Raw genomic sequence first — 27,058 nt, forward strand, 5'->3', positions numbered from 1 at the left:
ATCGTGACGCTTTCAGCTGAGCTTTGCGCTTAAAATTGATCATGGAAGGAATGATTGGGATGAGGACGCTTCAGCAAAACACAACGATACGGCTCTACCTCGACTGACGTCGTGATTGAGGCGGACAACATCACCCACGACCGCGATCGCCGAGGCAGCACTGTTGCCGTCTTTCACAAAGTGCCGAGCGGACTCCGAATACGAAATGTTCGACGCGTCGGCCACTCGACCATCTCGACCGATGGGTGATGGCTCGGTCGGTAGCGAGAAAAGCCTCATGAAGACTGTGTCCGATGAGTCGATTTCCCGATGTTTCCCGCGCCCGAAAAGGTGCGCGGCAGAGAACCTTTACTCGAAACCTATACACGGAAACATCGGCTCCGCACGCAAGGAAGTTCAGCCCCCGGCCTTCTTCCAGAGAGAATCCTGATCTGCGGTCTCAGGATCTCGTCTCACGGCCCCATGGGAGAATGGAATAATAATGATGTTCGAAGCCCCGTTTTAACGAACACAGCGGTTCTCAACCCTTTTCGCCGCGCGAAACCCCCGACGGTGCTTCGAAGAATCCGCAGGAACGCTGTGCGCATATCCCCCAGTGGATCGACCCGCGCTCAGGTTCCGTGCTGCGCCCGACTTTTGAGACCCTCGCTGACAGGATGCGGAAAACATGAGGGATACCGATTCCATCGAGGACAACTTCTTCGGTAGAGTGAAGCGCCACGGGACCCCGGGGCAGGCTTCGATTAGCCCCGGAAGAGGCTTCACAAAACCTGGAAAACAACTCTGGAGCTCTCCGCGAAGGTCGGGAACCGCTAGTCTTATTATTCGTGGATACTCCCCGGCTGCTCATTCGCATAGATTACGTTCGCGAGCCTGGAAATCAGTGGGAACGACTGATAAATTCGAAACAACTCCTCCCGCAGGACCGAAATCGCCTCAGAGCTCGTAACGATCGAGAATCGGGCTAGCATGGGCCTGAGCCGAAGTACAGATTTCCTTACGATATCTCAAGGTTATGATTCGTCAGGTTTCTGATAGGAGCTATGTCCATTTTATTATGTTCTCTTGGTTTTTCAGATCGAGAGTGAAGAAAATATCTCTCATGGCGGTTCCATTATCAAATCTGATTCTGCATTATATCGGTCCGCTCCGATCCTAGAATAACTCGTTCCTACCACAAGCCCCCGACCCAGGCTTCTGAAGAAACGGTGAAAGCATCGGAATTGAGATAGGGGCGAAAAAATCGAAAGTGAAGCGAGGAGCTAATAGCCAACGGGTAAAGCAAAGAGGAAGACCCCCGACCCGAGCTGCGCCAATCAATTCAGGACGTCGATTTTCAGCGCACGCTCTTTCTTCGACGATATCCAGCGACGACTCCGGATCGAGTTTTCCTCATCTTCAGTCATCTTGATCCCAGGTCTAGGAGGGATGACCATCTGTTTTGATTCCCACTTCGACTTATCCACATAATAAAGCAGAATCGCGTCTTGAGGAATTTCAGAAATGCCCTCACGCCATTTCAGTTCCTCCTGCCCATTTTCCACCGCGGACAGGACCTCGATGCTTCCGCTGATTTTGTTGATCGCCGCTTCGACATCGCTCAAAACACTGTCCGCTTTCACCAAAATCTCGGCGGCCGTGTTCCATGTCCTGGTGAGAGTTCGGAATTCCTGCAAGTACACCACCCGGTTCTTGCCGCGCGCGAAACGCTCCTTCTCGGACAGGACTTCGATGTAGACCTCGGTGACGTCGAAAATGTCATCGTCGAGAATAATCTCCGACGACGGCATCTTGTCGTTGACTTTTCGCATCCGAATTTTCTCGCTCGGCGGAGCTTCATTCGGATAGAGAAGACTCAGCTTCTTGGCCATTATCTCCCGCACATCGGCGCCCTTCGAAGTTTTCGGGTACATGAATTCTGTGACGTAGCCCACCAACGAACCCGCCTCCGCTTCAAGGCTCAGTCGGTAGACTTTCAGACGTCGCTGGTCCTTCGAGATATTCTCTGAGGGATCCGTGACTATTTCCAGCCTCTGGTCATCCAAGAGCATCGACGGAGCTTCGAGCTCCACCATCGAGGGCATTTTCAGGAGCGTCTGGATCTCAGTTCCCAAAAAGGGTTGAAGATTCAACTTGAGCTGATCCATCGAGATTCGTTTATCGATGTAAAGACGAAGGTTCTGCTCGCCGGTCTCGTAGTCTTTATACGGCCACACGCGCAGGAACCTACGGCATTTACTCGCGATGTCGTCATGTTGATTCACCGTGCAGCCTTTCGGGATATTGCAGTTGACACAGACAGTGTTCCTGAGCGCATCGATTATTCCGAACAGCTCGGTGCTCTGAAAGTCCTCCACCTTGCAGTCGTCGCTCTCCTCGATATCGAAATAAATCACCATGCTCCGGCCGACTTTCAATTCGGCGATTTTCGTATCGCTGGTGTGGTCCAATACTTTGATATCACCTCCATTCGGCTCTTCGTAGCAGATTCTGAGGTGTTCGATTTCTTCGCGAAAATCTTCAGGCTCGCGACCCAGCCGTTTCTGTATGCGGTCGGCGATGTCGCTGAACGTGTGCTGTGACGTGAGGTAGACCCGGAAAGGTCTTTTGACCTCGTCGTATTTCAGATTAACCTGTCTGCAGTTGAAGGTGTGGCCTCCGGGAACATATTCCTCGAACGTCTCGTCTGGTTCGCGCACTTCGACCAGTATGTCGCTCCTGTAGTAGGGTTGGACATTACCGAAAATTTCAGCCACGGGTTTCTCCATTGAATCTTCGAGAGATTTCTCGATGGCTTCCGAAGCGTCATCGAAGAGAACGAGTCGACAGCATTCGGTTGGAGCTTCGATCCCGAGCATGGCTTTTATGACTTCCATCGATTCACCGAGCTTCGCGTCTTTGTCCACCGGCCACTGGCGTTCGATCCATCGACGGCGTTCGAGATGATCGTGGAACAGTTTGAGGTTGATTAGCTTCGAGTCCTTCTCGGCCTTGTCCCGAAGAAATTCGTCCTCTTCGCTCAGGGTTCTCCGGAGCTCTCTGAGATGTTCTCCGAAATCGTCCTCCGTCATGGCTTGGGCGTTAGCCTCGCTCTGTTGACGGTAAATGAGCATGTACGCATTAGTCGAGCTTGAAAAGGGACTTCGAGTATCGGTGGAACCTCCTCCGCCGAAGGTCCTCTGCACGTCTTCGAGCGTGACCCTGTGGACTTGGTTGTCGTTGAAGCAGAACCAGTCGGTCTTGTTCCGGATATAGGCGTAGTAATGGCCGCCGTTAGCGCTTCCCGAATGGATCAATACCGCGAAGAGGTCGTAAACGTATTCAGTTTTGGGCGGTTTTGATTCAATGAAGCCGTTGAGGTCCAGCACTTCGGGAAATTCCACGCGGTCGTTCAATTTGATCCTGCGCATGGTCAAATAGTCGAAATCGAAACGCTTCAGCTGCAGGGTGAGGATTTTCGGAAAAGAAACGAATTTGAGACCTTTGAGAGCATCGCACTTTTTCTTACACTTTTCACAGTGGTACTGGTTCGCCCCGTTCAGGGTCTCCGGCTCGACGAAGCCATTTAGTGCTTCGATGAGGCTGCCGTAGATTTTATCAGACCCGAAAGGTCTCACGACGAGCGCAATGTCCTGGTAGTGATCCTCCCGTGCGCTCTCGTTGTTACACTCGGTGCACTTAACGTAATCCTTGAGACTGCCCTGATAGAGACGCTCGATCAGATCGGCTTGCTGTCCGCTCTTCTTCAGAGCGCCCTCGAGCGCGTCAAACATTACCCTGCAGAGCTCCTGCACATCGTGCTGTTGCCACGCTTCGTGGCTGTCCCAGCCGAAACTCCGCGTCAGACTTATGGTTTGGGCCGCGGTGCCCGGATAACACTGGAGTCTGAGGAAAAGCCTCTGCAGCTGGCAAGGGATACTCTTGGTTGGATTCTCTTCGGCGCTGAAGTCACAGGCGTACAGAGCGTTCCTGAACTCTGGCGTGTAGAATAATGTCTGGAGAACGGAATTCAGATAACACGTCATGGCCTGGTTGACCAGGCCGGCCGGCATCATCTCTTCCGACACCGTCATTTTGGCTGCGTCGCTCCGACAACTCTGATGCCTTTTAGGTCGGTGTCAAGCAGACCTGAGCAGAGTCTTGGTTCGAGCAGCGGCCGGTCTGACTGACTGAACGACTTGGTTGCAGACTCGCTCGCTCGCTTGCTCGCCTGTCTTCCTGCCCGGCTCGGTGGCTGCGGTTCCTTACCCTTACCCTCTCGAGCTTCCAACACCGCCCGCACCAGGCTAAGGGTCAGCAAACTGAGCTGAACCGAACCCAGAGAGAATCTCGACGTCTATCGATCGAGAGAAGCGCCGACTGTACTCCAGGCAGAATTATCAGCCCCCTGCGGCGCGAGTCCTCGGAAAGTACCTCTTCGGCATGGCATACATTCTATCTAGAGAGAGGTTCCTCGCTGGATACTCGGAGGCGGGCGGACACTATTGGTAACAAGTCGAGCCATTCATGTTCGTCGAGAGACCTCATTGAGGGCCAAACGTCAACGGTACCAACGACCGAAAATTTCTCACGGGAATGGAAACAATACACAAATTCTCCCGGTCGGATCACGGTCATTCCAGGGCAAAACGATTCTCCTACGGGATACCATCGCGTCAGCCATCATCGTGAGATGAGGGTCTCTGACTCGACTACCCATCGTTAACATCGGCTGCTTGCCCGAGTTCAGTACTCCATTTAAGACAACAGCGACGAATGATTGCCGCAGCATCACAGATTTATCTGGTCTCCTCTCCTTCCTCACTCTGGCCATGATCTCATATGAGTTTTCAGTCCACCCATTTCTTCACCTGTACGTTTGGAACAGCTGAGAGGTAGAGGCGTTGTGACTCATGGTTCTCCGCGCGCGGTCTTTCGACTCAGAATCTATGAGGAGCTTGATCTCACTCCCGTGTCCAACGCATATCTCTTCGGATTTACCTCTACCAAAAAAAAAAAATGTCCGGAGGAAACGGAGGGTAGGTGTCTCTTCTCCTCAATTTTAAGGAGGGATTCCGTCTCCAGAACTTAGATCCCGGGGTGTTCCCCAAACTGCTGAGCCCAACGGAGTCCTAGCATGACCGCCTGAAATTCTCGCCGGCCAGATTAGAGGCTGAGCAGTCCGGACGAAAGCTCACCAGTTTCTCGATTCTCTATCACTCCGCGAGATCCCCAACCAGTTTCCAGCGGGCGCCTTCTCTCCCGGTGCCGATCTTAGCTTTCGGCGTCCAAAACGTTCAACACTCTCCAACGAGCTGCGATGGGCTCCACATCGAGAGGCCGGTTCCCGACTTCTCGGGGAGTTCTATTATATTTGATTGCAATTTTTTCATCGTGCATCGCGCAGCCGTCGCGGAATGGCAGTGTGTTATCACCAGCGCTGTTTAATTTGGCCGAAAACCGTTTCGTCGAAGCCAGTAGTACGTGTGGAGATGGCGTGGATAAAGAGGAGTACTGTATCCTTGGAGAAGTGACGAAGGGTCTCGTCGACGCTCAGGCAAGGAATTTTAGAAATTTGGGATTGGGAAGCTCGCGAAATAAGCCAGAGAGAAGCCTAAGCAAGAGGTGATCTCGCGTTGTCGCGGTGAACGAATATGCGAATCCCTCCGCAGGTTCGTCACGGTCAGGCGTGCGACTACTGCGATAAGGATGATTCCCGGAAGAGCCACCCGGCAAGGAACGCCATCTACAACAACGTCAAAGACTGGATGAGTCCCCCACTCTCGAGGAGTACTAAATACCACGACGTCAAACTCACCATCCATCTCGGACAGGTTCGTCACTTATCGAAAAAGAAAATCGAGGTAGCTCATGTGTCTGCCGAAACCTCGCCCGGAATAATTCGGATTTCCTCGAAGTTGCTGCGCAGATTCTGAGCGATCATGCTTCAGCAATACGTTGGGCCGAAGCTTGCGACGATCACTCCTGGATTCATTCTATGAGGTTCCGACACCGATTACATTTCGAATAACGCTGTATTTCTATACAGCGCTGTCGCGAGTTTGAATGAGCGTGATTGATCCAAAGTCAGAGTCCTCGGCCGAATTTGAGCATATGAAATCAGACCCATCTCGTCCGATCTGGGAGCCGGTACTGAACGATCGAGTCGGCCCGGAGAGAGACGATCTATCTGTGGGAAACAAGCTCCGCTATCTCTCTCCATCGAGGAGGCCATGGGCTCGGGCGAACTTGGAACCATGCTCTAGCTTCGTCCCGGGCGGAGATTCAGAGGCTGGTTTGGCGATCGAAGGGTTGGGAGTATCGGAAGCGTAGCTACGCACAAGGATCGTGGAGCGAGAACGTTTCGCGTGATTTGAATACATATCCTCGACAAATTTCGCGATTCCCCAGTTTCGTCTCCGGGATGCGCAGGGAGGCGACAAGTTCGGGAGGCCCCGACGATGGAGGAGGCCTCTCCGAGCAGGAATACTTTCCAGGGTTCTTAAATAGACGGTCTCGCGCGCTTGGAAACGGGATCGGAGAAGAGCACGGGCATTGGAGGGTCGTAAAACCCAATAATCAACGGGTCTCGTCTCCAGAACGGTCGGGCATCTTTCTCCGGAAGATGCGGCGATGTAGAGTGCATGTGAAGAATTGAGATCCCCTCTTGATTAGTTTTGATTTGAATTCTCCCGATACTTAGACTAGAAAATCCCCGATGAAACCCTCGATCTAGAGATCCTAAACAGGGCTCATCCTGGATCGCCACGCGAATTCAAAGATTCATTAGAGAGCAGAGGTTCCACCCGGACGCACCGGCTCGCCGGTTTCTAGACAAAGTTACAATGAGCGAATCTCATTCGTGGCTCTAATCATGATAGCTGGTTTGGTGTTCCTTTATCAAGTCTGTGAGAGAAGCAGGGTCTCTGCCGGTCATGAGTCAAGAACGAGGTTTCCATATCAAGTATTTCTCGTCGCAAGAGAATCTTTTTCGGGTCCATATCTTTCTTTGTTACATAATGGGGAATCAAGACTACATTTGTTCGATTTCCCGGCCGAGAGAATACGGAGGATTCCTTCGGAAAAATAGGATCCGTACGGGAACCGGTATACAATGTCTGGCGAGAATGTCTGAATCCCGAGTAGGTAAAAATCGGAAAGAATCTCGTGAAAGCCGATGAATTCTCACGCTGGAACGGAATCGCTCGCTGACCTTTCCGTCGCGCAGGAAATCGACCGAATCGAATGTCGGAGTCCAAGGAATCGCACCGTTCCCTCGTTCGGGGAGATTATGAAAATATGACGGAAAGATTGAATGGCTTACGGATCTGGCAGGGGAACGTCAAGTGCATGCCGAAATATTCAAGCGATACATCTTGATTCTCGAATGGAAGCTGAGAGCGGCCGGTGAACGAATCTCATCCAATTTCAAGAAGCTTCGCGATGAAGCTCCAATCCTGAACGCCGTAGTTTTCATTCAGCCGAGGACGAGCTGTGTGGGCACTCTTCACGGAGGCGATAACCTTCAACCCCAAGCCTCGACGCCCGACTCTAAACTTTGCGCTGGAACCTATTGTGTATCCGAAGAGAAGGTATTCCTCGCTGTTCGGAGATCTGGGAAATCAGCAAAAATGTTTCTCCTCAGGATTTCCATGTCGCCTACGTCTACATCGAGATGGGAATCTCGCCTCGACCTGGCGTCTGGGCCCTGGAGCGGTCTGTGGATGACGGAAAAACATACCAAGCCTGGCAATATTTCGCGTCAGACGAAGCCGAATGCAGGAAATATTTCGGTCAGGACGTCGAATTCAAAATCACACGGGACGACTCCGTGATTTGCGATACGAGCTATTCCAACATTCTGCCTTTCCAAGGTGAGTTCCTTGAATCAATAGCAAACTGTAGAAAACCAGATGATATTCGCGATAAGGATCCCAGAGCTCGACTGTGAATGAAACTTCTCTCTCTCCAGGCGGAGAGATATACGTGCCACTCGCCGTCGGGCGTCCATCGTCTGAGAATTTTTTCACCTCTGAGTCGCTTCAAAGTTGGACACGCGCGACGAACATCCGACTTCATTTGATGCGAACGAAGACCCTGTCGGCTGATGTCGCCTCTGTGGACAACCAAGATCCCACTGTGACTCGAAGGTCAGTTCCGATTCTCATTGAGTCCTTTGTGGCGTGAAGAGGGTCTGCGCTCTGTCAGTACTCCCATCGACCAGACCAACTCGATAATGGGTTAATATGGCACAGATACTTCTACTCCATCCGTCACATCGACATCGGAGGCCGATGTGTCTGCAACGGTCACGCGTCCAACTGCGATCCGTCCCCCGATCAAAAATTGGTTTGCTCGTGCCGACACAACACAGACGGGGATCGCTGCGAAAGATGCGCTGGACTTTTCAACCAGAAGAAGTGGCTGCCGGCATCGATTGAAAATCCCAATGAGTGCGAGAGTACGTGCACTGGAGTATAGTTTCTACCTTCAGGGGGGGGGGCGATTCCCAGTTATAATCGCACTGAATATCGTCGAGAGGTATTAACTCGAGGTGACCCCGGGTTATTCCAATAATGCTATGTTTCCGTTTCCGACAGAGTGCAACTGTCATGAACATGCGCACACCTGCCGATACAACGCCACCGTGGAGGAGCTGGGCCTCTCGAAGAATATCAACGGCCAATATATCGGGGGCGGTGTCTGTATTGACTGCATGCATAACACCGATGGCATCAACTGCGAAAAGTGGGTATCGAGGATCGGGGCAAGGGGAGGAACTCCGAGGAGCTCCTTCTCCTCCTCCACGGATAGTTTGCATGATCATAAATACCTCATGACTCCAGTCGACGCGTGATGGATTACTCCGTACGTGTGAGTTATTCAAGGTCATTTACATTCTGGAAAAAAACTATCTTCCGATCCTTGTCGCAGGTGTAAGCCGAAGTATTATCGGCTGCAAGGAAAATATTTGACGGACGAAGACGTGTGCGGGAGGTGCCCTTGCGAATTCGAGGGTCGCGATCGGCAGAGATACTCCGGAGAATGCGACGATCTCACCGCCCGGTAATTGAATCAATTCCAGTACGACATCCGACGGAATTTCGAGTACGCCCGTCATCCTCTAACCTCCTATACGGGGTCGGAGGATTTTCCGAGGCCTTCGAAAGACGGTGAACCTAAATTTGTCATCGACTGTGTTGCAGTTGTAAATGCGATCCGATGTACAGTGAGCCTTTGTGTGACCGATGCAGTGACGGTCACTACGGATATCCAGACTGCAGGCCGTGCGACTGCTTCCAGTGAGTTCAGAGGTTTCTGAAATAATTCCGAGAAATCATAATCATGCTTGTGAGCTCGTCAAGACTATGGAGTTCTCAGCGGAATCAAGAGTTTCGAGCGATCTCTATTCTTTTTCAGGAACGGAACGATCGGAGGAATTTGCGAGAACAACGGGGAACCCTGCCCGTGCAAGGAGAATTTCGGCGGGAAATTCTGCAAGCAATGTGCTCGCGGCTTTTACGAACATCCCAGCTGTAAACGTACGTGTATCCGATCGGACATCGGATCCGAGACCCTGCACACTAGCGAGTTTCTGGTCTTTGGGATTTCACCGATATTGAGGCAATCCATCGACAGATGAAATTGAGGATCCTCTCTCGTTCCAGCGTGTTCCTGCAACCGTCAGCACTCCCTCGATCCAGACGTCTGTGATTTCGAAAGCGGCAAATGTCAATGCGCCCCTGGATTCGGGGGGCGTCAATGCGATTCGTGCGAGGTCGGCTTCTACAACTACCCCGACTGCCAGAGTACGTTCGACTCGGCAAATTCCCTCATACCAGCTCTTCTACCAACTGAAAACTTGTTTCTAAAAGCTTGTTTTCTCCAGGCTGCAACTGTCACCAGAGCGGGGTCGAGAAGGAAGTTTGTAATGCAATCACCGGTCAATGCTTCTGCAAGCCCGGCTTCACAGGGGATCGTTGTGAAACGTGCGCGGATGGATTTTTCGGGCACAACTGTACAGCGTGCAACTGCAGTCCTAAAGGTAGCGCTCAAGACATCTGTAACGGGCGAGGACGGTGCAAATGCAAACTCGGATGGACGGGCGACAAGTGCGAGAAGTGCGCCGCCGGTTACTATTGGAAAGAAAATCTACAGACTTGCGAACGTGAGTATTATATCCCTTCTGTCGAAATCTTCCAATATCGATCACGCCTGTCGTCCACCCGCACATACCTACGTACATCCAGGCAACGACTTTCGGAGACCCCAGCAATGGAGGTCCAGGTCGTTTCACTTCTACCTTTACGTTGAAGCTCCTCCTAAAGATTCCATATCCACCATTTTCAGCCTGTTTGTGCGATCCCTATGGAGCCGAAGGAGAGAGTTGCGACGCAGAGGGTCGGTGCATTTGCAAACCCAACTTCCAGCCGGGACCTAAACACCGATGCGACACGTGCGCCACCGAGCATTACTTGTATCCGCTCTGCGAAAAATGCAACTGCCATCCGGGCGGTTCGATCTCGGGATCGAGGAAGTGCGAGACAGGAGCAGAGACGCGGTGTAAGTCTCGGTCGTTTGGATAAATCAATGGTCAGATCGAGAGTCGGAACATGGATACTCGTGAGCAGCCTATTTGGGACATTCAGGGGATCTATAATATTAGGCTCTCGCGTGCGCTTCCAGGTACCTGCAAGGAACGCGTCCGAGGCCGGAAGTGTGATGCTTGCAAACCTCTCTTCACGCGACTGAGCTTGAGCAAAGAGGGTTGCGAGGAGTGCTTCTGTGACGCCGCAGGAACTCACAGCGCGATATTGGCTTGCAATCCGAAAGACGGACAGTGTCCGTGCAAGATGAACCGAGAGGGACGGTGCGTGTCAATGAGGAGAATTCCTCTCGGGCGAAGAGATCTTCGTGGAGACTTCAGACTTCAGACCATCAAAGAGTTTATCGACTAGGTCATTGAATGAAAAATTCGATCATTCCAGAGGCTGCTCTCACTGTGCTGACGGTACACACAAACGCAAGGCGGATAATCTCTTCGGTTGCGAAGGTTGCGAATGCAATCCCGCTGGTTCGTGGAGAACTACCTGCGACGGACGAGACGGATGCAAATGCAGAGCTCTGATCAGTGGGGAAAAGTGTGACAGAACTTTTTCAGACAGCTACGTGCCCACTTTGCATCAGGTACGAAGTTGAAAAGTCGAAGTCCAGACCGCCCAATCGATCGCTCTATGGCACCGTAGAACCCATTGTCCGTCACGACTTACGCTCAAAGCCAAATGCTCCGCTTCCAGTTCAAATACGAAGTCGAAGATTTCCGCACGCCGACCAGGAACGTGGTTCGACAGGGAAGCGACGAAGAAGCTTTCCCGAATTACTCTTGGATGGGGTACGCAACGTTTAGTAATCTCCAGCCAGTGGTCATCGTTGACGTGAACATTAAGAAAAACTCGATGCATCACGTCGTGCTCCGCTACACGAATCCCAGCGGCATCGCGCAGGACATCGTTTTCACTATGATTCCCGGCGGAGAGGACGGGGTTGTCAAGAAGTTCAAGGCGAAATTGCCTCCAACGACCCAGCCTTCTTTCATTCGCCTTGAACCATTCGAGGAGTTCGAGGATAATCTCTCCGCGGGTCCGTGGGTCATCGAAATGCAGTCGATGAACGTCAGCATCGACTACCTGGTCACTATTCCGAGAGAATACCTGTCCGCCACCGCCCTCAAAGAGCACATCAACAGACCGTGCAGGCTCGGCGAAAACAAAATCTGCAAGAAGTACGCCTATCCTCCTTTCGGGCGTTCCTCAGAGGTGAGCGAAAAGATTCTATTCGAAATTATGCGATGCCGTCTCCTCCATTTATGAAACGCGGAACGCAGGAGGGAGGATCCTTCGAAGAGACGCACGTTTCAGACACTCGCCGGAACTCGAGTTTCGAACACCAAGAGCATCTCGAAGGAAATCGAAGGCGTCAACAATTTGGCCGCAGTCCTCAACCCATCTTACCCGACCAGTTTCACCCTCACAGGTCTCTGAAAGCTACGTGTGTCCTCGTGTAGGATATCCGCACCGCATTATGGAAGCGGGGAAAGCTCAACATTTCTCTATTCCGTGCAGGTTTGGAAATGGCGTCGGCTATCATTGTCGAGTACACTAGTAAAAAGCGAACTGTGGACGACTTCAGAGCGAACGGCTCAGTCTCGACTGTTGAGGTTGTTTTCGAGGCCGATCAGTTCAGCCATCGCGGGAAAATGGTTCTGCCGTATTGCCGCTACACATTCTTATGTCGTTCGGTGAGCTGACAACAAGTCGTGACGACCTGTGAATTTCCGGATGCTTCTAAGAATTCCATCGATTTTTCGCAATGTCGATGGCGGAAGAATCGCGACCGCCGTCCCCAAGGACGAATACTCAATATTCTCTGAAACCGTGCAATGCTCAGGTGATCACCGATGTTGAGGGCCGAGTCTTTGAAACGCCGGATCTTTTTGGAAAAACTACGACGCGTAACCTGAAGTTTACCTGGGAGTCCAACGATCCTGACGACGAGGTCTATCTGTACCGCGTGGCCACGGTTCCGAAGAGCGAGTACAGCCACCGACTGCTGAATCTCAGCGCTGTTTGTATCCAGGACGAAGACATTTGTCACGGACTCAAGTACACGAACATAGGGAAGAAAATTCCTTTCGCGCAGTCCCGTGAGGTGGTCGAGCTCGATCCCAGGTAAATTCTCTCCCGGCTATTCCTGTCGACACTTCTCCTTATCGGTATGAGGCTGGAGCGACGCGTGTCTCGCTCGTGGGAATTAGAGCGAGAATTTTGTTCCTCAGGATCGAGGATCGCTCAACGAAGGTTGTGGAACTGAGTCCCGCGAGAACTCAATCGATCATTATCGACGGCGACATCACCGACACCGTGGGGCCTTCGTACTTTTTGATTCACTACTACCAACCCGACTTCCAAGGATTCGAGGCCGATGTGAAGATCGACCACAATGGCCAGGTTCAAGAAGGGAAGGTCTTCCTGGACTCGTGCGCTTCGAAAACCGGTTGTCGAGCTCGAGTCTACATTCATAATCAGAGGAGGGCTCTCGCCATGAAAATCAACGGTCGCTTCAGCGTCGAGGTGAGATCACCCCCAAATACCCGTTCGTTTCTCTGACTTCTGCCCCGGCAGAAAGCCTTCTTCCGCCCAAAGTAGTTGTTCTTCTTCGCTTGGAATCATCATCTCTCACCCTTCCCATGGCAGGTCTCGTTGCCGATCCGCAAGGAAGACGAGGACATGATGATAGCCAAGCACCAGAACAGAACATTCGATCATCACTCGCTCGGTCCCTACGGAAAGACGTGGCTCGAGCACGTGATCGTCACTCCGACGTCTTCGTCGAAAGATCTGTCTCCGCTCCCCTACGACACGTCGCAGAAGTTCATCGAAAGATGTATCGACACCAACTCCTATTACTTGGACCCATCGAATCTCTCGGAGTTCTGCAAAAGCAATCTTTTCCGCCTGACGACCGCCTTCAACAACGGAGCTCTGCGGTGTCAATGCGACGCGAAAGGCTCGAAAGGATTCGACTGTGAGAGCTTCGGCGGTCAGTGTCCGTGTCGTGACAACGTCATTGGCCGACGGTGCACCGACTGCAAGCCCGGCTACTTCGGATTTCCTGTTTGTAAGAAATGCAAGTGTCCCGAAAACGCCGTATGCGATAAGGTGAGTCAACGCTCTATAAACGATCCAGCCACGGAGGATCGACGCACAGAGAGGCAGAGATTAGGTTCTCGAATTATTCACTCATGGACTCATGGCTTCCCCATTCTCTGGTTCGCTCTGCCGATTATGACAAGCGAGAATTCTTAGTATGAGAATACTTTTCATAGAGCGCATTTTTCAAAAACGAGCTCAAAGTTCTCGACACCGTCTCTGTTCAGGTGACCGGAGATTGTCGCTGCCCGCCGAACGTCGTGGGCGTGAATTGCGACAGATGCAAGCCGACCTTCTACGATTACAACAAAGATAACGGTTGCGAGTACTGCGATTGCGCGGTCGATGGGGTGAAGGGCGGGAGCCTCCAATGCGACATCATCACCGGTGATTGCGACTGTCGGGAGAACATCGGAGACCGTAAATGCGATCGCTGTAAGAACGGTTTCTACGCCTACCCCCACTGCAAGTTCTGCGGATGTGATCAGAGAGGTGTCCGAGATGAGATCTGCGACAAAAACACCGCCGAGTGCAAGTGCAAACAAAACGTTGGAGGTGAGACTGAAGGCCCAGGGTCGATCGTTTTTTCCTGCGGCTCCGGGGACCGAGAGATAGCGAACCTGGATTTTCGACCGAGCGGTCATCCTTCTATGAGATAACATGGATTCTGCTTCCAGGAGCTTACTGCGAATCGTGCAGGCCGGGACATTTCTACTTGGAGGAACAGAACCCCGTCGGCTGCACCCGTTGCTACTGCTCCGGTAAGATCTCCGACTGCCAATCGGCTCCGATGCAGAAGACGAGCATCGTCGACGTCCTCGAGTGGAGCTTGGTGTTCGTGAACAACGCCACCCTGAACTTCGAGTCGCCCGAAGAACACGATTACGTCGACCTCAGCGCTGATCAAACGAGTTTACTCATTTCGGAGAACGATTTGACGCTTCTCGACCTCGACGCGGTAGCCTACGTGAAAGCTCCGGAAGCTTTCCTCGGTAACCGTCTCACATCGTATGGTGGGAATTTCTCCATTACGGTCACGTCTTCCGTTAGAGGCGGAGAGGCTTTCCTGGACAAGTTACCGGATATCGTTCTCCTTGGTGACGACACGACCCTGGTGCACGTCGCGGATTTCGACGACGTTCTCCCGTCGAATACGGTCAGGTTGAACGTTCCGATCAAAGAGACCTCTTTCAACCACGATCCGAGGACTCTCCGCAAAATCGCGACTGATCGATTCAGGTTCATGAACTTGCTGGGCAACGTTCAGGCTCTCTTCATCCGAGCCTCATACTTCAAGTCCCCTCGGAACATCACGCTCACAATATCGATGGACTCTGCGAAGCTAGTCGACGACATCGATGAGATCGAAGACCGGGTCAGGACCGTGGAGCAATGTAATTGTCCCACCGGCTACACGGGATTGTCGTGCGAGCATTGCGCCAAGGGCTTCTACCGACAAGGCAGTGCCTGCACGAAATGTGAGTGCAACGAGCACGCCCAGGAGTGCGATCTCCTCACCGGAAAGTGCATCAACTGCGAGCACAACACCGAGGGCGACCATTGCGAGAAATGCATCGACAGCTTCTACGGGAACGCTACGAACAAAACGCCGAACGATTGCCGCATCTGTCCTTGTCCGTTGGCGACTAAGTCGAACAATTTCGCGATCAGCTGCGAGGTGGACGTCGTAGACCGAATGATTCACTGCGTGTGTCCTGAAGGTTATACGGGCCCGCGTTGCGACGTGTGCGACGTCGGCTACGGTGGTCAACCCCTTGTCGAGGGCAAGTCCTGCGAGAAATGCTTCTGCCACAATAACACCGACCTGAGCGTCGAAGGGAACTGCGACAAGCTCACGGCTCATTGTCTCAACTGCAAGTACAACACGGCCGGCAAGAACTGCGAGAAATGCATCGATTGGTTCTGGGGCGACGTGCCCAATGGCCAGAAGTGCGCCGACTGCGAGTGCTACAAGGACGGTTCGGAGAGGTGAGTCGCGGTGGTCGAGGCTCGGATGCACTCGAGTTGCCAGCGAGACGATCCTGCTCCTCACGATGCTCCTCTTCCTCCAGGTGCGATCAAGCGACGGGTAAATGTATCTGCAAGCCGAACGTGATCGGGCTCAAGTGCGACAAGTGCGCGCCGCAGCACTGGGATCTAGCGTCGAGGAACGGCTGTAAGGCTTGCGAATGCGCTGAGGGGGCGGAAAACAAATCATGTGACCCGATAACGGGTGCTTGCACGTGCAAACCAGGAGTGGCACCCCCCAAGTGTGAAAAATGCGCCCAAGGATTCTGGAATCTGACATCGGCCGGTTGTCAGCCCTGCAAATGTGTCGTAAGCCACGCCATGGGAATGAGCTGTGATCAAGAGACGGGTCAATGCGTGTGTCTCCCAGGAGTCATCGGCGAGAACTGCGAAAGGTGAGCGAACGTCCGAGCCGCGTCCCAAACATTCACTGCCTGGGGCTGGCTCCATACGGAAAAAACTCCAAAATGTAGAGGAGTTCGCGTCTCATTCGGACCTCGGACTAAGGAGTCTAGCTAACCGTTTTTTGCGATGTTTCCGCCAGGTGTCGCGAGCGTGACGTGTTCGTCACTGGAGAAGGGTGCTTGACCTGCGACTCCTGTCACCACGAACTCTTGGATTCTACAGACGTCCTCAGTGCGGGAGCCTATCTGTTAGAGGCGGAGACGAATGAGATCAACTTGGCTGTGCTTAACTCTCGTGCGCTGAAACACTACGGCAATGAGACCGACAACTTGCGGGCTGCTCTGGATAGATACAAGTGAGAACTTCAAATTCTTCTTGGGGAACTTTGCTCTATCGATCGCGAGCCGGATCGATGCGGTGGTTTTTGCGCACTTTGCAAACTAGAACGGAAATTATCTCCTGAACGAATATATCCGACGGTCCTGAGCACGTGTCCCGTTTTTTTCCAGAACTTTGTCCACGAGCAACTCGAACGATAAGATCGACGATGAGTTTTCGGACCTCGGCGTGAAAAACGTCGACCTCGTGCAAAGGATTGAAAAAATGATCTCGGAAAACGGGGAGCTTATGGATGATGTGCCAGCGAATGATATCGCTTATAAACAAATCCAAGCACTCCAAACCAGAGTCAAGAATTCGCTCAAGAAACTCCGAGACTATTCAGCGAACCTTGGAAATCAGATGAGCAACAACATCCCGCAGCTTGAAGCCGAGGCTCGCGCCCACAAAAATCTCGTTGACGAGATCAGTGACGAGGTTCGTGCTGTTTGCGATTGCGTGACTTCAGTTCTGCAGTGTTTCCTACGGAAGACGAGGGGTCCCGTATTCAACTACTGGAGACTGGAGAGTCGCTCTCTAAGAGACGGGATTCATCGTTCCTCATCGGCATAGGGCAAGCTGATCCTCGGGAAAGGGGATCCGAACACTCGAATCACAAGTCGACCACGCTCATTTTCCTTTCAACTGACTCGCTTCCAGGTGGAAGGTCAACTTTTGGATACCAACACTTTCATGAACGCTGTTTCGTTGTATACCCTGAAGAAGAGTGAGAAGTCAATTTATCTCATCATGAAAATCCAAGAGGTGGGAGGACGAGCGTAATTCAGGATGGGGATCCGGAATACATGGGCGAGGTCACGATTCCTGATCGCACTCTTCTTCCAGGTGGAGCTCCAGCAGGAGAAGCTGACGAACCTGTCCAAACTCTTGAACAAGGCCCAAGAGAAACGGTCGCAGGTCGCAGAAACCATTCGACAAGTGAACCAGGTTTGTGATCCGATACTCGGTTTCTGCTCCCATGCGGGAAAATTCGGGTGCGAGTGACTTGGGAGGGCACCATGGAAGCATCCATATGTTGAGCTTCGCATCTGGATCATGTATTAATTGTCCCATAGAAAATCGCGGATTTGAAAGATACGAACATGATTCGGAACTTGATCGCACAATCAGCTTCGAGCAAAGAAGCCATCGAAGACCTGATTCGGCGATTCGACGGATCCGTTCGAGAAATCGAGACTCTGTCCAAGAACATGACGGAAATGAACGCGCAAATACTGCAGTTATCCAGCTCAACCACTGCCAAGGTATAAGGGAACATGAGGGAACACAGGAGAGGACACGACAGAACGCATGTGGCGACGAACGGGGGTCCCATTCGATTGAGAGAATTTCGTACGATTATTCGATTACAGCAAGCGGAGCTGCGTGCGGCCAAAGGTCAGCTCAGCGCTCAAGAGAGAGAGCTTGAGGAAACCGTGAGCGAGGCCGTCAGACACAAGAACTCGCTAGTGGAGAGCGTGGAGCAGGCCAAGCTGAAACTTTCGAAGGAGGGCGACGAGTCCCACCGCACCATGGAGGCAGCCAACAGGTTAGTGTCGATCATTCAGGAGAACGGATGGGGGTGGACGAACTTCTCACGATTCTGTGATTACTTGTTCCAGCTACACGAATCTGAAAACGAGCGTCGAAGAAAGCGAAAAATCGGTCGACGATGCGCACGGAGCTTCAGCCGTCGTCGAGGAGTTGAAGCTCAAGGTCAACAAGAGCGTATTGGCAGGTGAAGAGCTCCAGCAGGAAACAATCTCGCTCTTCGACGCGATACAAGAGGATCTCAAGACGGCCATCAAGCCCACGCAGGCTGCTCTCGACGAGGCAGAAGCTCGGGTGAACGATTCGCTGTATCGTGATCTAGCCAAATATGACTTCTCACCGGTCGGGAGCAATGGAGTCGAGTTCAAGGGTATCGATAGACTCCAAGACCGCGCTAGATCGGCGAGTGATCGCACAAATCAAGTGAGCTTTCACTCAGGGCAGAATGATCACCGTCGATTGACCGGAATTCCGCCCTTCGTATCGAGAGCCAAGTCCATACCGAGAATTTTTCCCATCAGGTGATCGGACAGCTCAAGAACGGGACTGGAGAAGCTGGCTCGCTAATTACGGTCCTGAAGTCGATCAAGGACACCGATGATGAAATTTCCACCACCGAGCGGGAGATGAAAGACAAACCCTTGGCCTGGCGCCTCAAGACTCTGGAGATGAGGAGCCAGACCGGTGCCACCATGCAGGAGAGACTTGCGTTGAATCTCGAGAGGCTCAGGTGAAGAATAATGAGAAACTAGCTGTCGATGAGCTTTCGCTCTACGGGAGGTTTCGATCAAGAGGCGTTGCAATTTCTTCAGATAGGCTCCAAGAGGACTTGGAGAAACTCGACTCGGCCTTGCTATCTTTCTCTGAAAGAGAATTTCAAGAGAATTCAACGTCTCAAGGCTTACCGATTGGGTTTCCCGAGCCGCTGGGCTCCGAGGGGTGACCGTGACTCACTCTGCAGTGATGGAAACAGGCTAGGCAGCACACTTGAGCCGATTGATCCCTTTCAGAGAGAAAATTCTGGTGACCCGAGGGATCGCGAACAGCATCGCGGTCGGGCTCGAACTCCGAGGAGGTCCGGATTCGCGACTGACCTACGTGAAACCGAGCGCTCTGAAAGACATCAAGGCCTGGATGGACATCGGAATGTACGTGAATACCAGCCAGGCCAGCGGTTCGATTCTCTACATCGGTCCGGACGAGAGCGACGATGTCGACGTCGACTATCAGAACCGAAGCCGACGCCAATCCTCCCAGGACCGGAACGCCATCGGGGAGTATCTTCTCATCAAACTCGAGAACTGGAGAGTGGCCGTGGACTTTGCGCTCGACCGCAGCATCGTCCAGCACTTTGTCCACGACCAAGAGCTGAAGCCCGACTCGACCTACTTCATCAACATCAAGAGGGTCGGAACCCAGATACAGATCTCCGTCGACGATAATCGCAAATCGTTCAGGCTCAATCCCGGATTCTTCGTCTTCCGAGTCGACGAGGACTCACCGATTCTGATTGGCCATGCCCCGACCGAAGCCAAGACGGTAGCTTTCCGGGGACAGATAACAAACGTCGTCATCAACAACGTCGCCATAGGTCTCTGGGAGTTTAAGAAACGTGGGCTCGCAACACCGCGTGGGGCCAAACCCCAGCCCGCCGACAGAACCCTCCAGAAAATTGACGAGGAATGGGTCCGTTTCGGTAGTGACGGATACGCGGTTCTGAAACCGACCTACATGACGACTTTCGGTGTCGGCAAGTCGCTGAGTCTCACTTTCAAGACCCATGCTCCCGAAGGACTTCTGTTCGTCTACGACAACGCGACTCGCGACCGATACTTCATCCTGCAGATCAGGAACGGACGACCTGAGATCCTGTTCAAGTTCGGCGACATCGCGGTCGGGAACTTCTCGGTCGATGAAGCGGTCAATACCGGTAACGTGACCGGACTTTACGTTTCGATATCGGACGAGGCGATTCTGCTCCAAGTGGACAGTTCCGAAGGATCGAGGCAGAACAATTTCGCCATCCCGCGCGAGGCTCTGAACCGCGCGGAGCTGCAGAGCTTGGAAGGTTTAGCCTCACATTACAAGATTGGCGGGGTCCCTCTGAGTGAGCGCAAGAGTTTCTATCCGGGAATGGTGCGCACCTCGTTCGAAGGATGCATCAAATACTTCGCCATGACCTCGACACCGCTGACGTTGAGAGACATTAAGAACTCCTTCGGAATCACCAGAGGCTGTCGGAGCGAAGTCGTACAGAAACTGTCGCTGCTCGACGACTCTGCGCAGAGTCACAAACATCTCAGACTGGATAACGTGGATATGGTTAAGCTTCCGACAACTTTCACTTTCCGATTCAAGACGGTCAAGAAGGACGGATTGATATTCTTCGCGAGAAATGGCGATCCCATCGACAGCCAGATCATAATCGGCCTCCACAACGGGAACCTCGTGGTTTCCACCAAGCCCGGCGACACTTATAAAGCCGGCGCCATGCTCAACCTTGCCGACAATAAATGGCATTACGTCGTGATAACGCTCAACAAGAAGAAACTTAGCGTCGCGATAGACGACGGATCGCCCATCACTCCGCGGCCCCATCAGGAAGGCTGGAAAATCAGTGCTCCCTTCTACTTCGGAGGTTTGGACGACGAAACCTCCGGCAAGGTTCACGAGAACGGTCAGTACGTCCAGCGACAGTTCAGCGGTTGTCTCGCCGATTTCACGATCGACAACAAAGAGATAAATTTCGGCCTCGGAAACAACGTCGGAGCCACGCTCTCGTCCTGCAAAGCCGTCATCCAGGAGAACAAGAAACGCGAGAGCGATCTCCTTCGCGAGGAGTCCGACCCCCAGTGCGTCCTCAAATACGGACCGGGCTTGCCCTACAACCTCACATCCGGGTCGGACGCGGCTTTCCGATTCGGTTCCATGCTCTACACACGAAGTGAAACCGTTCTCGACGCAAGCGAGAAGAACAAACTGCGTTACGACTCAGTCATCGAGCTCGATTTCAGACTCGGACCGTATTTCGAGGACGGGACCCTATTCCTGGCTTCGAGCGCCACAGTCAACCAGACGATGGACTACGTCCTAATCTACATGTCTGGAGGAGCAGTTTTCGCAACTTTTGAACTGAGCGGAGGCCCCTTGACCGTAACGATGCCCGGCCGTTTGTACAACGACGGAAAGTATCACCAACTGAAGTTCGAGAGACATGCGCAACAGGGCGCCATCTATGTCGATGGTGAGAAGGGCACCGAAGCGAAATCGCGGGCCCAACATCTAGATTCCGTGGACAAGGTGTTCTTTGGGGGTATCCCTGAGGAACATTCGAACTTTTTCGCCGCAAAGCAGCCCCAGGCTCGCAAGGAGTCCTTCCTATCCTTCCCTGGCTGTATCAAGGACATCAGGGTCAACGGCAACGGGATCGTGCCGACGGATTCGTTCGATCGGGTCCTGCCTTGCGATTCCGGTCAGAGAATCGAGGACGGAACGTACTTCGGTTATTCATCCGGAAAACACTTGCATGTGTCGATGTACAACAACTTCAAGATCACCTACACAACGCGGGTCTCTCTCAGGGTATGTTTAGCTGAGTTTTCTCCCTCCCCCCCCCCCGTGAGGTCCATCAGTCGAGCTCCCCCCCCGCCGTCACCTCTGGACGGGGAAATACGTTCGTCTAGGGGATCTCCGAAATGTGACCTCATTCCCCTTCTCCAGATCAAAGCGCGCCGCGCCACCGGTCTTCTCTTTTTCACCCAAGACTCGGGGCGGCGTAACCACCTGGCCCTGTATCTTCGGAACGGCACTGTCGTTGCCCAACTGAAGTTCGACAACTTTATTGTGAAGGTGAGAGAAGTTCTGAGAGGTTCGAAGTTCCGGATCGAATGTCTTCAATGGCTCAGGAACAGATGCCGAAGACATTCAGGTTGACCCCTTCAAGTTTATCAGCGATCCGTACTCGCTAACGGGTGGCCTCCCGGCCGGATCTCCGCAAAGAAGATTTCCCAGCTTTGGGAAGTTTCGTTGATTTGGAGTCATTCTTTGGGATGGAGGGAGGACTGACTCAATTTACGTTTCCAGGCTGAGGTCTCGCGAAGCTTAATCTGCGATGGTGAATGGCATTACGTAATGCTGACGCTCGAGTCTGTCGTCATGAATCTGGACGTCGACGATCACGTGGAATCAGCCACCGAGGAGAATTGGATTCCGTTCCCGCAGGAGATATCCGATGGACCAATTCATTTGGGTGGTTTACCGAAGTGAGTCTTTTTCCATACCGAGTCGCCCAGGTATCCTTTGAATGGAGCGTATAGAGCGTTTCGGGAAGAATGTCTCGAGATGCTTTCGATTTCGCCGTCACACGCTCGGGTTTCCGGAACCCTGCGTAGGACTCGGATGCCGGGGAACAGACAATGAGAGCTTTATCCGATCGAGAAATCGCCCTGGAAACCGCGCTCGTTTACTAACTCGAATGATTGAAATTTTGCAGGGGAGTCCGCGAGCCGACTCTCGAGACGTCGACTTCGTTCGGCGGATGCATCAAAGACTTCTTCATAGGACCTTCGGAAGGCTCATCGGCTAATTCTGTGAACCCATTGCCCCCCAAAGTCAACATCGCCAGCGTTGCGAAGAATCTCGTCGGTGAAATTTATCTATCGAGCTGTTACAGTAATTGATGAGTCCTTCAGGCAATAACCACCAGAACAATAAATTCTTCGAAGCATATGCGAACTACCTCACGTGGACTCTTTCAGAACCCATTCTCAGGTTTATTTTACAGATCATATTCCAAGACCGGTCTCGAGTCGCTATTCGGAAGCGACCGATTGCTCATCTGACGAACCGACGTTGCGATATGTTTCGAGCCGTAAATTGATCAAAGCTCTTCTTGATGTCACCCGACAAGTTGTGCATGGGGGATATCGATCCCGCGATTCGATTATCCCTCCTCGGTTGGATATTTACAGGTCGACCGTCAGCCGAAACGAACGCGAGTCTGGGAACTCAGGCAGCCTCGACGCTGAGCGACGAAAATCAACGGGATCTCATCTTCGCTAGTACGCTAGGTAGTACGATTTTCGAAGAGTCAGAGCTCGCCTAGAAACAGGAAACTATTCAACATTCTGTCAGATTCCGACCCTGGCTGACAGGCGTCGGAAAAAAACACCTGGAGCCTCCGGGATCTTTCGCGGAATCCGGCTGTTTCGAAGAGCTACAGGAGTGTGAAGCTCCTTCTCTGAAAAGCGACTCCTCTCAATCAGCACGGGCAGAACTCGGGTGGAACGGCCGCCGAGTCGCAGGTTCTCTCTTTGGGTAGAGCGTTCGTGATAAGACTGATGCCTTTGTGGTTTTTTGCTCGTCTTCCGTGACACAGCTGCAGCATGCTCGCGTGGAGGTCGTAGGGTGTGACCAATCGATAGGTATTCACAAGATTTCGGAACTGACGGAGATCACTCAGTTTTTCACTTTCGTAAGGATCAACCAGCTTCGGCACCGACATGAAACCAAGGGGGAGATTTTCTTCGAGCGCGCCCTGGTCCGTGCCCGTCAGAGGACCGTTTGTGGAGCCGTGATCCGAGACCAGCATCAGCACGGTGAACTGGAGGAGACCAGAGAGTCGCAAGCTGTCTATAAACTCTGACAGGACTTCGTCTAGGAACAGCGGTCCCGATGGATGCGCAGTTGAGAGCTGGTCCAACCATACGTAGCCGAAGAACGGGCTCTTGTCGGCGTGCAGTACGACGGCATCGAAGAGATAGTCCAGCAGGAATTTGGCCCGTGGTTTGCCGAAAACGCACGTCTGATTCTTGTAGGCCTTCTCGATTGACTCCAGGAACGGCTGAGGATAGAATGAAGTCGGGAAATCCAGGAAGCCTTTCCTCCCGTTGGCGGTGAACATGCCGCGGCTCGGCGTTTCCTCAGCGAAGAAAGTCGTGAAACCGTATTCGGCCATTTCGTCCCAGATATATCTCGTCCAGTTGTCGAAATACTCCTTCGGCAGTGGCTCCGAATCGTAAGCTTTACCCGTGAGCAGAGGCATCCGATTCGCGATAGAAGTTTTCCCTATTCGGCTGTAACCGTAGAGCTCCTGGCGTTGCTCCAGGTCGGCAGTCAATTTTTGGTAGGTCGTCGGCATCGTTCTGCGGAATGTCAAGCGCGACAGCGACGAGATTCCCACCACAATCACATTCAGAAAGTTCACGTCGAAGTTTTCCGCCCCTTCGCTTACAGCCGACCTCGCCAGTAGAAGAGGCTGTTTGACGGAGCGCCCGTTCGGGAGCGAACACTCGATCCAGAGCGCGTCGAATTGCGGGCAATCGCCATTGGTCAGAGGTCTACGTAAATGCTCCGGCAGACTGCCCGTCAATAGGTAGTCCGGTACAATTTCTTCTTGAGCGAATCCGATATACGAACAGGTGATCTGAGAGACCGAAACATCGTAGTCCAGGAGCAGGATGTCTTCCAGGAGCTCGGGACAGCTGCGATCCAAGACGATTCGAGTGCCGAATATGGCTCGGCGGTCGAGCGGAGCTTCGCATCGGGGGCTGTAAGAACCGAAGAGTCTCTGTCTGGTTTTGAAATCGAGAGGATCGCTGCTCGGTATCCGACAGGTTTCGGTGTCCACACCGTAGCTCACTGCGCTTCCCTTCTCTTCGACGGAGCCTCGGCGTCCTCGAAGGACGAAGTAGTAGAACTGCACTGCGATCAATAGACACCAAAGGAGACAGAAAACCCAGACGTAGAACCGCACTTTCCGAGGTGACATGCTCCGAGCGTCGAGGCGACACCGCTCTGTTATTCGACGATTAGACCTGGATAGATGTCCCAACATAGCTCGCATTTTCACACGCAATGCTCAAGTTGATCCTCCTGACCGACCGACGGAAGAGCTCGGATTGTTGAGGGTGAACAACTCGATCGACTCAATTCTAGCGGTCCGACAGACTCGCGGCTGTGTGGACTCGGATGAAAGGTAAAATGACCGCCGCATTCTGATAGCTTGCTCGCTCGCTCGTCCTTTCGACGGCACAACTATGAAGTCTCGCTCGAGTTTTGAGCACTCCGATGCTAGTGGATGCTGATCAGACCGAAATGCTCATGTATGATACTAGGTATAGGTATTTTCTCAGAACGGCGCGGCGCCCCGAAATCGTCGGGAGGGAATATCCCCAGAGTTGGGGGAGAAATGCCCTCGGTGGCAGGCAGGTCTTGATGTGAGCTCGAGTCATTGGCTCAATGTCTGCTTCGAAGCTCATCCGACGGAAACTGCAACGTCAGGACCCATGACGCGACAACTCCCAAGAAAATGGTGTGCGATCACGGGAAAAACGCCGACAGGCTCGCTGGGAGTTGAGTGTATGAGAGAGCGAGTCCTAGGATCGGCGCTCGCGAGGGTTGGAGATCAGCGAGTTTCTATGAACAAAAATGAAATTCTTTCCGTCGGACTCCGATGGTGATCGGGAACTCTCTCGCTCGTATGGAAGCCTCCGAGAGCCTTGGAGTTGGCGAAAAAAATTCAGAGAATACGCCTCGGTTCTCGGGCTCAGCTCTTCAATTCGAGCGCTTGCCTAAGGCCGTCGTAAGTTAAAAGATGCTAACGGTTGTAGTTGATAGTTTTCCAGCAGAATTTGTTAACCCTTGCTAACTGCTCTAACCCGCCCGCTCGCGGATCGACTGGGTTCTTCACTCGTTGGTGGGAAATACTTCGTAACCGACACCCGTTTGACGTACCCGCCCTCATTAGCGCTTCTCCGTCATTTCTCACAGCTATAAAGTCGCTTTACGCCGTTTTCATCGCAGAACTTTCGCGGCAAGCGTGACTGGAAGCTAGTGGTTTGTGTCCGTTTTGATCTGTCTGTGTTTTCTGCGTTCTCTGTTCCTTTTTTCGTGTCGTACTGTCTGGGTCGTAAACCGAGGTGAGACTTTCGCGAGTTGTCGCCAATCTTTACTTCCTTGGATCTTCCTGAGATTTTTCAAGAGACGAACCACATGCTGTTTGTTCCAATATTTCTGGAAAATTCAGATGTCTGCCGTCCTCCGTTCAACGATCGCTCTGGTGGGGATTTGTTTGGTGATGGCTCAGCAAGAAACTTCGAGTGTGGAGGACGTTTACCCAATCGGAGCAGGATTCGAGAGAAGCGAGGAGAAGCTAGGCCAGCAATTCTACAATCCGAGAGCCCCTGGAGCGGTCCCGAAAGTGAGTCTATTCCACCGTCCTCCGAAGAGCGGCTGCCACTTTGATCGAGCTAGAGCAAAAATGACTCTAAGTTCACGGAGACCCACAGCTCGTTTCTCTGAATAATTCTTACCGGGATGAATGATTAATTATCGGTGTGAAGGTCGATCTCTTCGAGGGGAACCTGCACTATCTCTTGAACGTCTTGGACATTGCAAGTATTGTTTCGAGCCTGAGCTCTCGATTTTCCTTCGCAGGATCGCCCTCAGCCGTATGACTTCGGTTTCAATATCCAGGACGAGTACGGCAACAATCAATTCAGACAAGAGACAGGAGACGCCAACGGGGCCGTGAGCGGGACCTACGGCTACACCGACGCATTCGGAATATTCCGACGGTTCGTATTTGTTTCCCTGTACTAGATGGGTATCAACGGAGCTGCTTTCGAAAAGTGGCTCTCAGAGCAAAGGGGATAATATCCATTCCAGGGTGAAGTACGTCGCTGACGCAGCCGGCTACCGCGCTGAAGTGAAGTCAAACGAGCCCGGACTGAAGCAAGAGAGCCCCGCCTCAGCCGTTTTCCAGATCGACGAACCCCCTCAAGGAGCTTATGTTCAGGTGAGCGGTCTCCCTTTTCTCTCCGGCACCTCCGAGAGGTCGGTCAATGAGATTTTGACGCGCTCCCACCCACACCATCCTCATCAGTCGTCGATTTTTCTCAGGTGGCCAACGGACATTCAACAAGCCTTGTACAAACGGATCGAAGAGTTCCCGCCAGACGATTCCCTGCAGCTACATCGGCAGCCAGGGCTTGATCACACGATCGGAG

General features: G+C 52.6%; 4 protein-coding genes across 4 annotated transcripts; 2 read left to right on the forward strand and 2 right to left on the reverse strand.

Moving 5' to 3' along the window:
• Positions 1-1,316: 1,316 nt before the first annotated feature.
• On the reverse strand, positions 1,317-4,073 carry Usp47 (ubiquitin specific protease 47). Its single transcript, XM_003746566.1, has one exon. It carries the CDS (start codon positions 4,071-4,073, stop codon positions 1,317-1,319), a length of 2,757 nt encoding a protein of 918 aa, XP_003746614.1.
• Positions 4,074-5,395: 1,322 nt separating this feature from the next.
• On the forward strand, positions 5,396-22,729 carry LanA (laminin subunit alpha). Its single transcript, XM_029112389.1, has 35 exons — positions 5,396-5,536; positions 5,652-5,813; positions 7,625-7,853; positions 7,952-8,129; positions 8,235-8,440; positions 8,580-8,727; positions 8,914-9,045; positions 9,186-9,281; positions 9,400-9,521; positions 9,648-9,788; positions 9,869-10,147; positions 10,330-10,542; positions 10,666-10,849; positions 10,968-11,166; positions 11,277-11,795; positions 11,898-12,012; positions 12,102-12,277; positions 12,427-12,707; positions 12,815-13,109; positions 13,233-13,697; positions 13,916-14,243; positions 14,366-15,677; positions 15,761-16,111; positions 16,261-16,476; positions 16,631-16,937; positions 17,160-17,264; positions 17,346-17,447; positions 17,576-17,764; positions 17,873-18,048; positions 18,122-18,473; positions 18,572-18,780; positions 19,061-21,632; positions 21,771-21,899; positions 22,134-22,312; positions 22,543-22,729. The coding sequence occupies exons 2-35, from the start codon at positions 5,748-5,750 to the stop codon at positions 22,727-22,729; spliced, it is 10,758 nt and encodes a 3,585-aa protein (XP_028968222.1). The 5' UTR covers positions 5,396-5,536; positions 5,652-5,747.
• Positions 22,730-23,310: 581 nt separating this feature from the next.
• LOC108864660 (uncharacterized) lies at positions 23,311-24,819 on the reverse strand. The gene has a single exon (XM_018640739.1). It carries the CDS (start codon positions 24,817-24,819, stop codon positions 23,311-23,313), a length of 1,509 nt encoding a protein of 502 aa, XP_018496255.1.
• A 1,308-nt stretch (positions 24,820-26,127) lies between these two features.
• Positions 26,128-27,044, forward strand: LOC114828402 (adult-specific rigid cuticular protein 15.7-like). Its single transcript, XM_029112390.1, has 4 exons — positions 26,128-26,250; positions 26,487-26,626; positions 26,718-26,847; positions 26,952-27,044. The coding sequence occupies exons 1-4, from the start codon at positions 26,128-26,130 to the stop codon at positions 27,042-27,044; spliced, it is 486 nt and encodes a 161-aa protein (XP_028968223.1).
• The last annotated feature ends 14 nt before the right edge of the window (positions 27,045-27,058 follow it).

Source organism: Galendromus occidentalis, unplaced genomic scaffold, assembly GCF_000255335.2.
Source record: "Galendromus occidentalis unplaced genomic scaffold, Mocc_1.1 scf7180000077497, whole genome shotgun sequence".
In the NCBI taxonomy this organism is placed as follows: domain Eukaryota; kingdom Metazoa; phylum Arthropoda; class Arachnida; order Mesostigmata; family Phytoseiidae; genus Galendromus; species Galendromus occidentalis.